Below are 13,319 nucleotides of genomic sequence, written 5' to 3'. Positions count from 1 at the left end.
ATCGTGGGTTTCCCAACTTTGTTCTTTAAGTGTTGTTTATCTGCCTTAATGAAGGAGCCTGATCTGCAGTAAACAAAGACCTGTCAGAGTAGCACCGAGTATGTATATATATGATGTCTAATGAAGGCATCAGTCACAAGCTAATTAAGTATAAAATAAACTGTTATTATTCATATGACAAATTGAAAGTGTAATAAACCACAAGAATCAAGTCAGTATCTGTGAAAAATGGTTTTACTATTGTCTAGAAGTGTCACCCCATTTACACATCAGTGCCATGCTACATGAAATGTTTCTCCATCAGAAAAACAATGCAGATCAACTAACAAAGGTATGGTGGAGAAGGAAATCCTGCAGTCCAGGCCATTCTGCTTTCCAGTGATAGAAGAAGCCAACCACTGTCTGCTGGACTGCAGAGTTAAGGGAGCTTTGCCTGCAGCACTGCACAACACACACCCCCCCCACCACTGCAGCAGGGCACACACTCAGAGCATGCAAATACACCTCCTCACACTATTTAAGGACAGACACTGCAGGAATCTGCAGCTTCTGCAGCTTCTCCTTTTTTTAAATTACAGATTATTAAATTAGTTTAAAGCAGAAACACTAGTATCATTTAGAGGAATTATCATCCTGATAAGGCTGAGTGGGTTTTTTTCTCAGGGCACCAAAGACTGCTTTCCCAGAACTCTCCATCCCTTACTGGGTAGACAGGTGATTAAAGGAGGGAGCTTCCTTAAGGCTCCTTAAGAGCAACCTTAGACTCAAGTTTCAGGCAACCAAACTGAACTAATAGCTTACTGCTGCATAAAAGGGGGGAGGGATCTTTGCTGCCTGCTCTTTCTTGATCTCTTTCTTAGTCCATTACCTCTGCTCCATCTTGGGCACTTGTCAGACCTTTCAATAAACCCATTTAAACCACTAAAAATCACAGTAAAGCTCTTTTCCTCTTCCTTCCCTTTTGGAAACTTGTGTTGCAAGAGTTAAACCCGCACAAAGAATAGTTTGACTAAATTGCTTCTGTTTAAATCAGACATACACCATCAGAGTCAGCCACTTCCACTGCGGTGAGCTTACAGATAAGTCAAAGTCAGACCACTGTAACTTGAAGAGGCATCCTTAAAAGTTTTTTTTCTGTCCAACATTGCTGAGACAGTGAAATAAAATTTTCCTCCCCATCTTCACTTGCTATGGGGAAGGTGCAGGCAGGAAAGGTAGGAGAAGAAAAAAAGGCAAGCTCATTATCAAGTGACAGTAAGAGATACCTCGGGGACTGCTACCAGTAGCCCTTTTGTGGTAGAACAGGCTACCACACCAAGATCAGAGTTCAGTGCTCAAATGAAGCTGGTGTATACAGTTTTAAACTTTCAGTATGACACAGTTAGATGAGTTTTCTCTTTGAGGGTTCATGGTCTCTTTAGGGGAGATACTAGGTTATCAGGTTATCAATACCTGCAAGTCATTTTATCTGGGCAGTCACCTCAGTCATTTGAGCAGGTATCAAAGTGCACATGAGGGGGGAAGGGCAGGGGAAAGTGTGAGAGTTCAAATAAAAGTCCACAATCAACACAAACTATTCTTGCAGCTAAAAAATTAAAACAGATTCCCCCTTTAGACACACAGGCTTAAGACCTATTTTATTCTAAGGGCTGGTCTCAGTCACATGGGAGCAAGGGAGAAAAAGATGAGAATTTGGTCTGATATCCCATACCTTCCCCATTCCTACACTTTGGTATTTATGCCACAGCTAGAGTTTCACTGTGTTGGGTTTGCTTGGCAGTGCTTTGGTAGCAGGGAGGGCTGTAGGGGTGGCTTCTGTGAGATGCTGCTAGAAGCTTCCTCTACATCAAACAGAGCCCACTCCGAGACAGAGCTGCCACTGGCCAAGGCCAAGCCCATCAGCGACTGTGGTAGAGCCTCTGGGGATATGGGGTAACATATTTAAGAAGCAGAAAAAGAAAACGCACACAACAAATTGCAGCGGAAGAGAGAAGCGGAATACAGGACAGCAACATCTCTGCAGGAACCAAGGTCAGTGCAGAAGGAGCAGATTTCCGTGCAGCCTGTGGTGAAGACCATGGTGAGGCAGGCTGTCCCCCTGCAGCCCACGGAGGTTCAAAGGGGAGCAGATATCCACCTGCAGCCCGTGGAGGACCCCACACCAGAGCAGGTGGATGCCCAAAGGAGGCTGTGACCTGTGGGAAGCCCATGCTGGAGCAGGGTCCTGGCAGGACCCTTAGAGAGAGAAGCCAACACTGGAGCAGGTTTGCTGGCAGGACTTGCGACCCCACTGGGGACCCACACTGGAGCAGCCTGTTCCTGAAGGACTGCAGCCCGTGGGAGGGACCCACACTGGGGGGGTTCATGGAGAACCATCTCCCATGAGAGGGACCCCATGCTAAGGCCAGGGAAGAGTGCAAGGAGGATGCAGCAGAGACTTGTGCAAACTGACTGCAAACCCCATTCCCCATCCCCCTGCAGTGCTCAGGGGAGGAGGCAGAGAAACGAGGAGTAAGGCTGAGCCGGGGAAGAAGAGAGGGGAGGGGGGAAGGTGTTTTTAAGATGTGGGTTTAGTTCTCATTATTCTACTCCGATTTGATTAGTAATAAATTAAACTCATTTCCCCAAGTAAAGTCTGTTTTGTGCATGATGGCAGTTGGTGAATGATCTCAACCCATGAGCCTTTCACAGTATCTTCTCCCCCCATCCAGCTGAAGAAGGGAGTGACAGAGCAGCTTGGTGGGCACCTGGCCTACAGCCAGGGCCAAACCACCACAAACCTGTAACTCAATGTGTTTAAAGTTGCAGGTGTCAAGCAACTTCATTGCCTGCATTTTTCCCTCTACTAGTAGGAGGTAAACAAGCCCAAGGGTAAATAAAGTCAGTCAACCCTCCAGCACACTGAAGCATCAGATCAGGGCACCAGTGAACCAAATGCTGCACGGGAACAGGGGGAAGGTGTGTAAATTTATATTATACTGGATGGAGGGCAAGGTCAAGAATACCTCTCAGGTAGTAACCTGGGGCAGGAGCATGGAGAAACCCTCATTCTTTTAGCTGGACAAACTCCAAGTCATATGCCTCCTGTAGTCTTAATTTTAATACATTTTGGTTTTCCTTCATTACTCAAGAATACGCCCATAGGCTTCAAACAGACCAAAGTACATGCATAGTGCAAAACTTCTGCCTGATTATATACATTTTTAGTGACAGTGATCAGGACAGACAAAATTGCTTCACTGGCCATAAAGACAGCATGGAAGTTTAAGCCTTGCTACAGCACAGCTTTGTAAAACTTCTGAATAGAAATTGCTCCTACTACATGGATCCGCTATCATTCCCCAAAAGCTCTCCCATACAACATTCATTCAGAGCAATACATCGGTCACCACAATTTTGTTCTTTAATGCCATTTAGCTAGAGGTACCAATGCCATCTGAGGCATCTAGCAAGGTAACACGTGGCCCATTAGAGAACACGGTCATGCTGATGCTGTGCTGGATACATCTTCGGCCAAGAGGGACTTCACGAGCCAGACCCGTTTGACTGACCACCACCCACTCAACGTGACAAAAAAATTCCTTAAATTTAGTACTGCTCTCACTCGACCAAGAAGCACAACTAACGCTTCCCGAGACTGACCCAGTAAGTACAGATCGATCCTGAAGACACTTGCCAGGGTCTCAACACCCAGAAGCCACAGCTCTTTGCAGAGCGAAGCTTCCCCTCCACTGGTGGGTAACTAACACTGTGGGTAACACACACCGGTGTGAAGGTGAAGGTCCTTACGTGACGGGACATATTTACAGCAAGCCGGCAGGCCACCATGCAGTTTCAAGAGAGCCAGAGAGTGAAAGGGCAGGAAGAAGCGCTGGGGAGGTGCCACGGCGCGGGCGGCCCGGGCGAGGGGCGTGCAGCGCTGCGGCCACCGCGCCGGCCCCACGCGTGTCCCTCGCTGCCGCGCCCCCAGCCTCAACCCACGGCACGGGTCCCGTGTCACCGAGACCCCGCACGACCCAAACCGCATCTGTCCGCCAGCGCACAGTGGGACCAGGCCAGCCTCCCTCCTTCCAGGGCAGCCAGCGAAGGCAACCAACGCGCCCCAGGCCGCGGGCACCTGCCCTCCCCTCCCAGCGCAGGCTCCCGCCGCAGCCGGCAGAAGAGGTTGTGGAAGGCACAGCCGGGGCGTCGGGGAGCAAAGGAAGCTCCACACGCCGGCAGGCCAGCGGCAGCAGCTCCCTCCCTCCCCGCCAGACCCTTCCCCTCCCGGCCCGCGGCCCCGGAGAGCGGGCGGGGGCCGGCAGTGACCAGATTCCTCCGGGCGAGGGGCGGGAGCGCGGTGGCGAAGAGAAGGGGGGAGGCGGGAGGGGAGGGGGCGAGGGGCGGCAGGCAGCGGTGGAAGCGGCAGGCAGGCGCAGCCAAGAGCGGGCTGGAGAACGACCCGCGCCGGGGCGATGCCCGGCGCCGCAGGGAGGGCGGCCCAGCATGCGTTGAGCCCGGTGCCGTGCGGGGAGGTGAGCGCGGCGCCTCGGGGACGGCCCCTCGCCCCCTCCCCAGCCCGCCGACCTACCCAGCACCACGCAGACCACGTCCAGCGCCACGAAGGGCAGCCGCGTCCTGTCAAACATGCTGGCAGCGCCGGGCGCCCGGCGTCAGGCGTGGCGGCGCCTCCTGGCGCGGCGCGGTGACAGCCCCGGCCCGAGGAGCGGGAGCGGAGCGGGGGCGGCAGGGAGGGGCTCAGCCGCGGCACAGCCAGGCGCTCCGAGGAGACGGCGCCCGCGAACCCGGCACCGCTGCTGCAGCCCGCCCCGCTGCAACCCGCACTGCGCTACTGCCGCTGTCGCGGCGCCCACCGGGGCTTTAAGGCGCGCGGGGGGCGGGAGCGCAGGGGCGGGGCGGGCCCACGGCGGGGCCTCCACCCGCCCCTCCCGCCACCGCGACGCCCCACCGGCGGCCGCCCTCCGACGCCACGCACGGACCGCCCAATGGCAGCGCGGCCCCGCCCCCAAGGCTGCCCGCCCCGCCCCCACGGTTGCCCGCCCCGCCCCCGGCGAGAGCGGCGCCGCGCCGCGAGCCGACCGTCGGCCCTACAGGGCGCGCCCCGCCCCTCACCCGCCCGCCTGAGGCGGGGGCGGCCTGCGGCGCAGGTGCCCCAGCCCCCCGTGGTCGCGGCGGGGCCAGCGCCGCCTGAGGCAGTGCCTTAGCCCCGGCTCTGCCGCCACCTGCCTGCCCGGCCCCGTCCTGAGGCGCTGCGGACCGCGGAGGTGGCCTGCGCGGCCCCCCGGGGGGCTGCCGCGGTGACGAACACCCGAGAGGGGCGGCGGCGGCCCACCCCGGCGGACACGGAAACCCCAGCCGCCGCAGTGCCCCGGGCTGCCCGCGGCAGAGCTGGGGGCGTCCTCTGCTGCGAACAAGGAGCCCTGTTGATTTTTTTTTTTTTTTTTCCTTAAGCAAAGACCTGTTTCCACCTCTGGAAAGCGCGCTGGGAAACTGCGGGAGAGCTGAGAAGCTGAGCTTCAGCCCGACCCGCCACAATCTGTTTTCTGGCTTGTTAAAGCTCTTATTTGGAAAGGAAATGGTGACTAGCACGCACACGCGCGCACACACACACACAAGATGTTTTACGCATAACCCCGTTTTCGCGTTAACGGCCCCCACCGGGCAGACAGCGCCCCCGGGCACGAACGCATTGCTCGCGCCGCCGCGCGGCTCTGCCGCGGTCTCTCGTGCACCCCGCGCACAGCCCCGCGCACAGCCCCGCCGAGCACGGCGGCCTGAAGGCCGAGCGACGGGTCTTTGCAGATCGACGGGGAAACAAGTTCCCGAGGTGGCGATGCCTCGCTAAACGCGCGCTGCCTTCAGTTCCGCCGCGCCGCGGGCACGCAGGGGGCCTGCAGCAGTCCCGCCGGTAACCTGCCAACAGCCCTGCACAGCAGCCTAGACAGGGGCTCACGATTTCATCTCAACGCCTAAGCAGCGTCCCAGCTACAAGTCAAAATGGGCAGTTCTAGGGATTAAAACTACCCTTGAACGAGGAAAGTGCAGTGTAATTTACAAGGCGCATTTTCCCGTGCAAGTATTCTGGGATGGTCTTACGGAGGTGGAAACTCCAGCGTTGTCTGAAAATGCAGAAAGTAATGGAACAAGCTGGCGAGGAAGAAAACCGGGCTTATCTTTATGAGAGCTGCTGCTGAAAGAAGTGTGCAATCTGATCTGCTCTTCACAAAGCGGGGGATTGTTCACAAGGTCTTACATCAGGGGTAGATAACATCCCCAAAATTGCAAGATAGTTAGAAAAAAACCCCAGAAGACAAACAATGCAGACATTCCATGCACAATTGCCGTAATTGCTTTCTTCAACCCGAAAGCATCACGTTCATCTTGTTCAGGCTAAGCAGCAAACAGCTCTCCTGATCCACACCCTTACGCAGTAAATTAGAGACCAAAGAGATTGCAGTAATTTAAATTGATCTCTTCCCAGAAGAATGCAAGCAAGATAGTGATTGCACTTAAAAACACCTGGAAATGGGTCTGCAGCAGCACAGCATTCACCAAGGAGAGAAATTAATCACGCTTTATTGTCTTGCAGTTTCTACATCTCTGTTTCACCCTTGAGACATAGCCTGCCTGAGGGCAAGAGGCATCTGCAATCTTCTGCCAGAATTCAGGAAAGCAAGCAATCACCCGGTTGTCTCCAGACCTTTCATTGCACAAGGGACATGAGCCTCCCTGTTGCAACCCTGTTCCCACCACTGGGCTTGCTATGTCTTGGAAACCCCCAGCTGAGCACAGTTTGAGGGATTAAGTTGGCGCTGCTTTGTTCTAAGCTCTCAGAAGGCTTTCCTGGGCCTTCATATGGAGACAAGCGTTAACCACGGAAGCATGCCCAAGCACTTTCAACCTGAAATACTACTCAGATTAGCAAAGCCCTAGGTACTCGAGGGTTGTGTTAGCACAAGTACTACATCTTCAGATACATTGTTGTTTTGCACAAAAGGATGTTTTGGTGCAAAGCTGAAGAGGGGGGGGGGGGGGCGGAAAAACCCCAACCCTGCATGCTGAAGCACCTTTAACAAATAATAAAGTATCTGTGGCAGCAACAACTTCCAGGGTAGCCTAAATAGCAAACTGACGGTGCTTGACGAGAGAGCCTCTGGAGCTGTACATTCCAAAGGGGATGGAAGGTGTTTGCTTATAAACACAAAGAGAAATCACGTTCAGCATCAGCTAGGGGTTTGGGATTGGTTTTAAGTGTACAACACATATATCAGAGCCTCTGAATTTAGTTTTCTCCTTGTACTGTAAGAGTTTTGTAGTATCATCTGACTCTGTGGCATTTTTCCTGTCTAGGTTTTGCTTGGTGTATCTGTCCCTCACAGCAAGGTGCTTAGATGTCCACCATTCTTAACCACCATAGTGATCCAGTGATGTCAAGTCAGATCCACTCGTATGCTTAGCAGGGTCTATGCTAAAGAACATCTTTAAACTGGAACCTGACTACCATAAAGGCAATATAAGCTCCTAGGTTATACTTTAACCCTTCATTAAATTTAAGTTTTTAAATAGTCTAATATTACTCTCTGGAGTTTTGAGGCTCCTAAATATCTTCCCCTCTCACCTACTCTCTCATTTGGTATGGTTATTTGTTTTCTTTTTTTTTTATTTTATCTGTTTGTTTAATTGAGAGCAGTGAGCAGCAGAGAACGCCAACAGGAAGTTAAGGCCTTGTTTGTGTCTTTGTTTTCTTCTGGTTCTTCTAGAAATCGGTTGATCTTCACTGTTTTGCCCATCCTCCTCAGAAGTTTTGTGTGTACTAGGATTAAACTCTCAGGAAGTTCCTCATCAGTCTGTAGTGGTAACTTGTACAGTAATTAATTATTACTGACCCAACAGGACTCTTAACTGCAATTAACATTCATATACATCAGCAGCTTCAGTGAATGATGGGAGTTTCCTAGTCTTGTTCCTCTGTAGCTTGACCTGGGCTGGGAGTCGATGGTTCTGAATGAGCCTTTACCGTTCAGGAAAGGGATGAAAGGGTCACAGTGGATAGCTCTGGGAAGCCATCCTCGGGGTGCTCAGTGGAGGGGTCGTCATGCCGACCAGAGCGCTGGGAATGCTATTAGGAAAGACAGGGAGAGTGAGAACGATCCATGATCCATCAATGTCATTACAACACGTTCCTGAACGCTGGCAATCCCTCATCAAAATGTGTAAGTACAAGCAGAGAAACCTCAAAGGCAGGCAAAAACGATTTCAGAACTTGCGTACAACAGCTTCAGTGCAAGAGAAACAGAAGCAGAACAGGATTTTCCAATACGGATAGAAAATCTTGGGAGAGGAAAAGGCACAGTACAGATCTATAAAATCATGAAATGTGTGAAGGTTAAATGTGTAACAAGTATTTACTACTTGTATCAGATAAGAACTAGGGAGAACCTATATAAGGTGTCAGACAACAGGACTCCTTTACATGAGAATATTGTGGAATTTATTGCCTCAGGGTGCTGCTGCAGGGTGGGTGCAAAATTTCAAAGAAGCCAAAAGGCACTAGGTAAATTCATAGAGGATAGGGCCACTTCAACAGTTTTTAACAGTTTTAAATAAATAGCTCAGATAATAGCTCAGCCTCATATCTCTTCTTTTGTTTGGTCTGGCCCTTTAGTTGTTTTCTCTCCTATATCTCATGTTTGTTTTATTTTTAATAAGGGAGCAGTAAGCACTAAGGAATATTTATATTTCTAATAAAAAAAGCATGAGGAGTTTCCTGTCTTCTGTCCTTTAATTCTTTTCCCTTCAAATACAGTTGATACCTGTTTGGGTATTTCACCCCCACATCTCTACTGAACTGTGTTGTCCATTCACCAAAAGCTCTCAGGCTGATTTGAGATTGTCATCTATGATGCTCCACTCCTTCACTCCTGGACAAATTCAGATCCATGAAGGGTTCTGCTCCTCCAGTTTTAGGTCAAAGTTACAAAAGCATTTCCTCAAGTGCAATGAGACCTGTTCCAGTAAAAAAGACAGGCTATTTCTGAAGATTAGCCACAGAAATAAAGGATCAAGCAAACATCACCAGACAACATAGTAACATAAATTTAATATTCATGCTCATGTAATGAACAAAAATGCATTAAAACCCAAGTATATAGCTTTGTTTACATGTATTTAATAGCATGTATCATACAGCCTCAGAAGATTATATGCTATATTATAGAAAAAACACTTAAGGCTATGTCTACACAAGTTAGTTAAAGTGGGGCCAGCACACACGAAACAGGTACTGGCACATGATTGTCCATACTATTTATGTGTTAGCTCATAAATGGTGCTGTTCAGAACTGACTAGCGCAGGCCAGGGAGCATTCCCCATGGCAATTTTGCATGCAGCCATGCTATTTTGACAGGAAGCAAATGCAGCTGTGTGGCCATCAGCTGTGCTCTACCAGTTGGCCTTAAGGCTAAGAAACTGTCCCTGCTTGTTCTTTATTGGATTTTATGATTTGTTTCAATTACAGATATTGCTCTGAAGCAATAATAGATTCTGAAAGAAAGAATGTCTCAAGGGCACTCACAAAATGTTCATGGCTGAGTAAAACCTTTATTAAAAAAAGTCTTATGATTATTGCAAGTTGGAGTGATTTAGAGGTGTCCAGGGGGCTGCAGGATTTGTGTCCTCTGGCTTTGGATTTCCCCTCTTTCTGATTTCTTCCCTTCTTGGTCATGCCTTCCAGTCAAACCAGCTGGGAAAACAGAGGTAACTGGCAGCAGGAGCAATCTCCAGAGATGAACTTCAACAGAGTAAACCAGCTGCACAATGAACAATTTGCCAATGATGTATCGAAGGTACCCAGTTTTGCTCCATCACACACCTAATGCAGTAACTCAGCCTCCTGTGCCTGGTTCCGTGTATGTTTGGAGATCCACATATCCACTTGAACAGATAGAAGATAAGATTGAAGGCAAATCTGTGTCATTGCACTTCTTCCACGTACATCTCCATGTGCCTCACTGGCTGATCAAAGCTGTGCATCCAGAGTGCAGCAGCTAAGGTGTCTACTCCTGCTGCTTGTCCCTGCCTGGCCACAACAGTCCCATCCCTGACACTGCTTCAAACAGGCAGAAATCCAAAGTGAAACCACGGCAAGGCAGCAGCTGCCAGTCAGTCCTGTACCGCTTCAGGATGGCTTGGATACCAGAAGTACCACTAGAAGTACAGCATGGGAGCAGACAGAAGCAGAGAGACCTGGCAAGAAGTAGATCTGAGTTTTTTTTCCCGGCCCAATTCTTATGCTCCTCCTAGGTGGGTGAACCACCTGACTGCTGCCCCTTCCGTTCCACATGTCCTGCTCATTTATGATGAAAACTCTTCAGAAAAGCAATAGTCCCTTACTATGTACATTTCCTAACATGGTGAGTTGAGCTTCCAGATGTTACTGTAATATTCATAAAGTCATATTAATCCAAAAGTACACTCTGAAGCTAAGGCCAAGCTAATATGACTATGGAAATATGTCTGTAGCAGGTTTTTTGCAACATTTTTAGAAATGGTATTATGCTGTTAAAATTGTCAGTGTTTCTTTTCTTTGAGCTCCACAAATTTGTGATTATTCTTTTCCAGTGCCACAGATCCAAAGGAATTTATTCACAAGATTATAGCAGTCATTTGTTGTTTTCGTAAAACATAAATATATTGGATAAAATTCAGTCTTGGACACATCTCCCGGCACTGATATAATGCAGTTAAAATAGCCTAGCAGATAAATAATTGCAACTGCAAAAACAAATTATGAGGGGGCTCTGAAAGTGAGTGTCACCAAACCCTCAAGCTGGCAGAATCAAGTAAGGCAAAAAGAAATCCACTTCAGTATTGATTGCGGAGCACATTTATTTCTTGCATCTCTGAATTATTCTTTGCAGAGCATGATCAGGGTCACTTCCTGCTCAAAACAAAATTAAGGGTACAGGAGAATAAATCAATAGATAATTGCAACATTAATTATTTTGATTTCCTTTCCAAATAATTATGTGATGACTGGGGTCTTAATACAATCATTATCTAATGAAAGCTTTTGCCTCTCTGTCTTCTATAAAATAGTATTTGACTCCTTGATCAGAAGAACCATAGCTGGAGCTGCTCTAATATACAGAATGTTCAGCTACTGAAATCACTTCCTCTGAGTTTGCACCCTACATGCTGAGCAGGAAACGTGGGATTTCACTTTGCTGTCTTGTCCCTTTACATGGATTCACCCTGGTGCCAACAGCAGATTCAGTGCCTTGAGACACAAGTCAGTGGCTCCTGTCATCTACTGCCAGAGCACAGAATGTCCAGATTATAATTACACCCTGACCGCTTGGTATTTACTTTTATTACACTAATACTGAAAGGCCCCAGTAAGACTGGAGCCAACTGTGCTATATGCTGTACACACTCACAGCCATTGCTTCAAAGACCTCACAGAGCCGGGCGAAAGAAAAAAATATTTTCCATAGCAGCAAAGAGAACCTTAATTTTGATGCTGTTCTCCTTGAGGCATTAATGCTGATAGAGATGAGGAATAAACCTGTCCCATATGAGTCAACTGTGCAGATGAAAGCATAAAAATATCTTCTTATCTCCTGTTTTATCTTTCCCTTCCACGTTACTGCTTCTTTCCCAACTAGAAAAATAACAATAAAAATAAGAGTGAAGTCAGCACTGGGCAGGGATGTTGTAGTGTCTGGAGCACCATAAGCAGTGAAAGCAGGCAGGAGTCTCGCTTGATGTGCTCTGGCTCCTGTAGTCAGAGCGAGCACTTGGCAAAGGAGAGGAGAAGGATTATATCTGTCAGAATAACTTTTATGGGACCCAACTCTTCCAGGGATTGTTTAAAATCCACATAATGCTTCTGAGTGTTAATGCTTGCATTGGGACGTTTGCATTAGCAGATAAACGTGCAAAAACACATTTCCAGACATCTGCCTAGTGACTGCATATCTGAGCAGTTTGCTGAAACTTGGTCCAAGGTCCATGAGGTCCTTGGGCTCCTGAAATGACTTCCAAGGTTTGTAATAAATTGTGCTGCTGAAGTGTACCGCAGTTAGGCAATTCTCACATGATAGAAACAATGTGTGGTGCACTGCACTAAAACCACTCCATGTTATTTTAATGTTCCAGCCTTTGAAAGCATTCAGAAGCGAACACAAACATACTGAAGAAATTAATACCTACATATGTTGTGAAAAAAAGAGTAAAATTTGGGATGATGCCTCCAAATTATCACCCTCCCAGCAGAAGACTAGTGGATAACATAATGCTGATCTTTGCTGTGCTTTGTATTAGCCAGAAGTGAGGAAGAAGAACATAGAGGCTATGGTATGAACACTCACTGCCCCAGATTTCCAGGAAGCCCTGGCTGAATTGCTTATGTCCCTCCAGCTAGGTCCATACTTTTTTTAGCCATGTCGGATAGGTGAGGACTTGAATGTGCAATGTCCTAAGGCTAACTGGTGGTGTCTGGGAGGGAGGGGGCTGTTTTCAGGCACAGAAGGCATTGCAGTGTTGTTGAGTTCCCTTCCTGGTGCACACACCGGCTTGTAGGCTTGCGTCACAGTGTGAGCTAACAAACAGGTGGCGTGGGCTTTCAGGAAGCTCGGGCTTGCACGGGAACACACACTGTGTGCCCCGTTCATTCCCTTCTGCCAGGTGGGGAAGATAGCACTGCTGTGCTCCAGGTAGATACTGTGAAGATAAATGTCACAGAAATGACAAGGGACTCAGATACTGCTGTCATGGGTATAGATTCAGGGCACTGATTTAGTTTGTTCCTTTTTCTAATGTTATTACTATTATTATTGCAAAATTGACAAGTAACAATCATTATCAAGCTTAGACAGAGTTCTTGTTTAGCCATACTTGGAATGAGCACAGCTGCTAGCTTTCAGATGCAAACCTGCATTATTTCAGATAAGATCCAGTGAGGTACCAGTTCATCAACATCTGCAATAAAAAGCTGGGATGGTTCCTCCTACAAACAGTGTCTTACAGAACACGCACAAATGATGCAGATCCATGCAAGTATAAAAAGCCAGCATGACAGCTACCTTGTGTACTGTTGGTTTGCAGGAAACAAATACAAGAGCAGAGCACCGTAATCATAGAATCCTTGCACAAATCAATAGGGCAAAATCCGGTCAATGTACTTTGTATGACTGAAGCAATTAAGAGGCATAAAAAGGCCATGTAGTTGCTACAAATAGGCAAATGGGGAGTTTCCCACCCCAGACTAAGCAGTTGGCAGAGGATACGTGCTGCAGCCATTTATCATGAACCTGAT

The 13,319-nt window shown here is 48.6% G+C and overlaps 1 protein-coding gene across 2 annotated transcripts in view; it reads right to left on the bottom strand.

The window, feature by feature from the left end:
- Positions 1-4,866, bottom strand: part of PLPP1 (phospholipid phosphatase 1) — a 67,909-nt gene extending 63,043 nt beyond the window's left edge. Inside the window, exon 1 of one of the 2 annotated variants that reach the window (XM_055791524.1) lies at positions 4,571-4,866. In XM_055791524.1, coding sequence (XP_055647499.1) covers positions 4,571-4,628 — 58 coding nt within the window. In that variant the 5' untranslated portion in view covers positions 4,629-4,866. The remainder of the gene's footprint in view (positions 1-4,570) is intronic. The other variant, XM_055791525.1, reaches the window with a different exon arrangement.
- Positions 4,867-13,319: the final 8,453 nt, after the last annotated feature.

This window comes from Falco peregrinus, chromosome Z, assembly GCF_023634155.1.
Source record: "Falco peregrinus isolate bFalPer1 chromosome Z, bFalPer1.pri, whole genome shotgun sequence".
NCBI classification, from domain to species: Eukaryota; Metazoa; Chordata; class Aves; order Falconiformes; family Falconidae; genus Falco; species Falco peregrinus.
The sequence above is the reverse complement of the archived record's forward strand: the minus strand, read 5'-3'. Positions and strand labels throughout refer to the sequence as shown.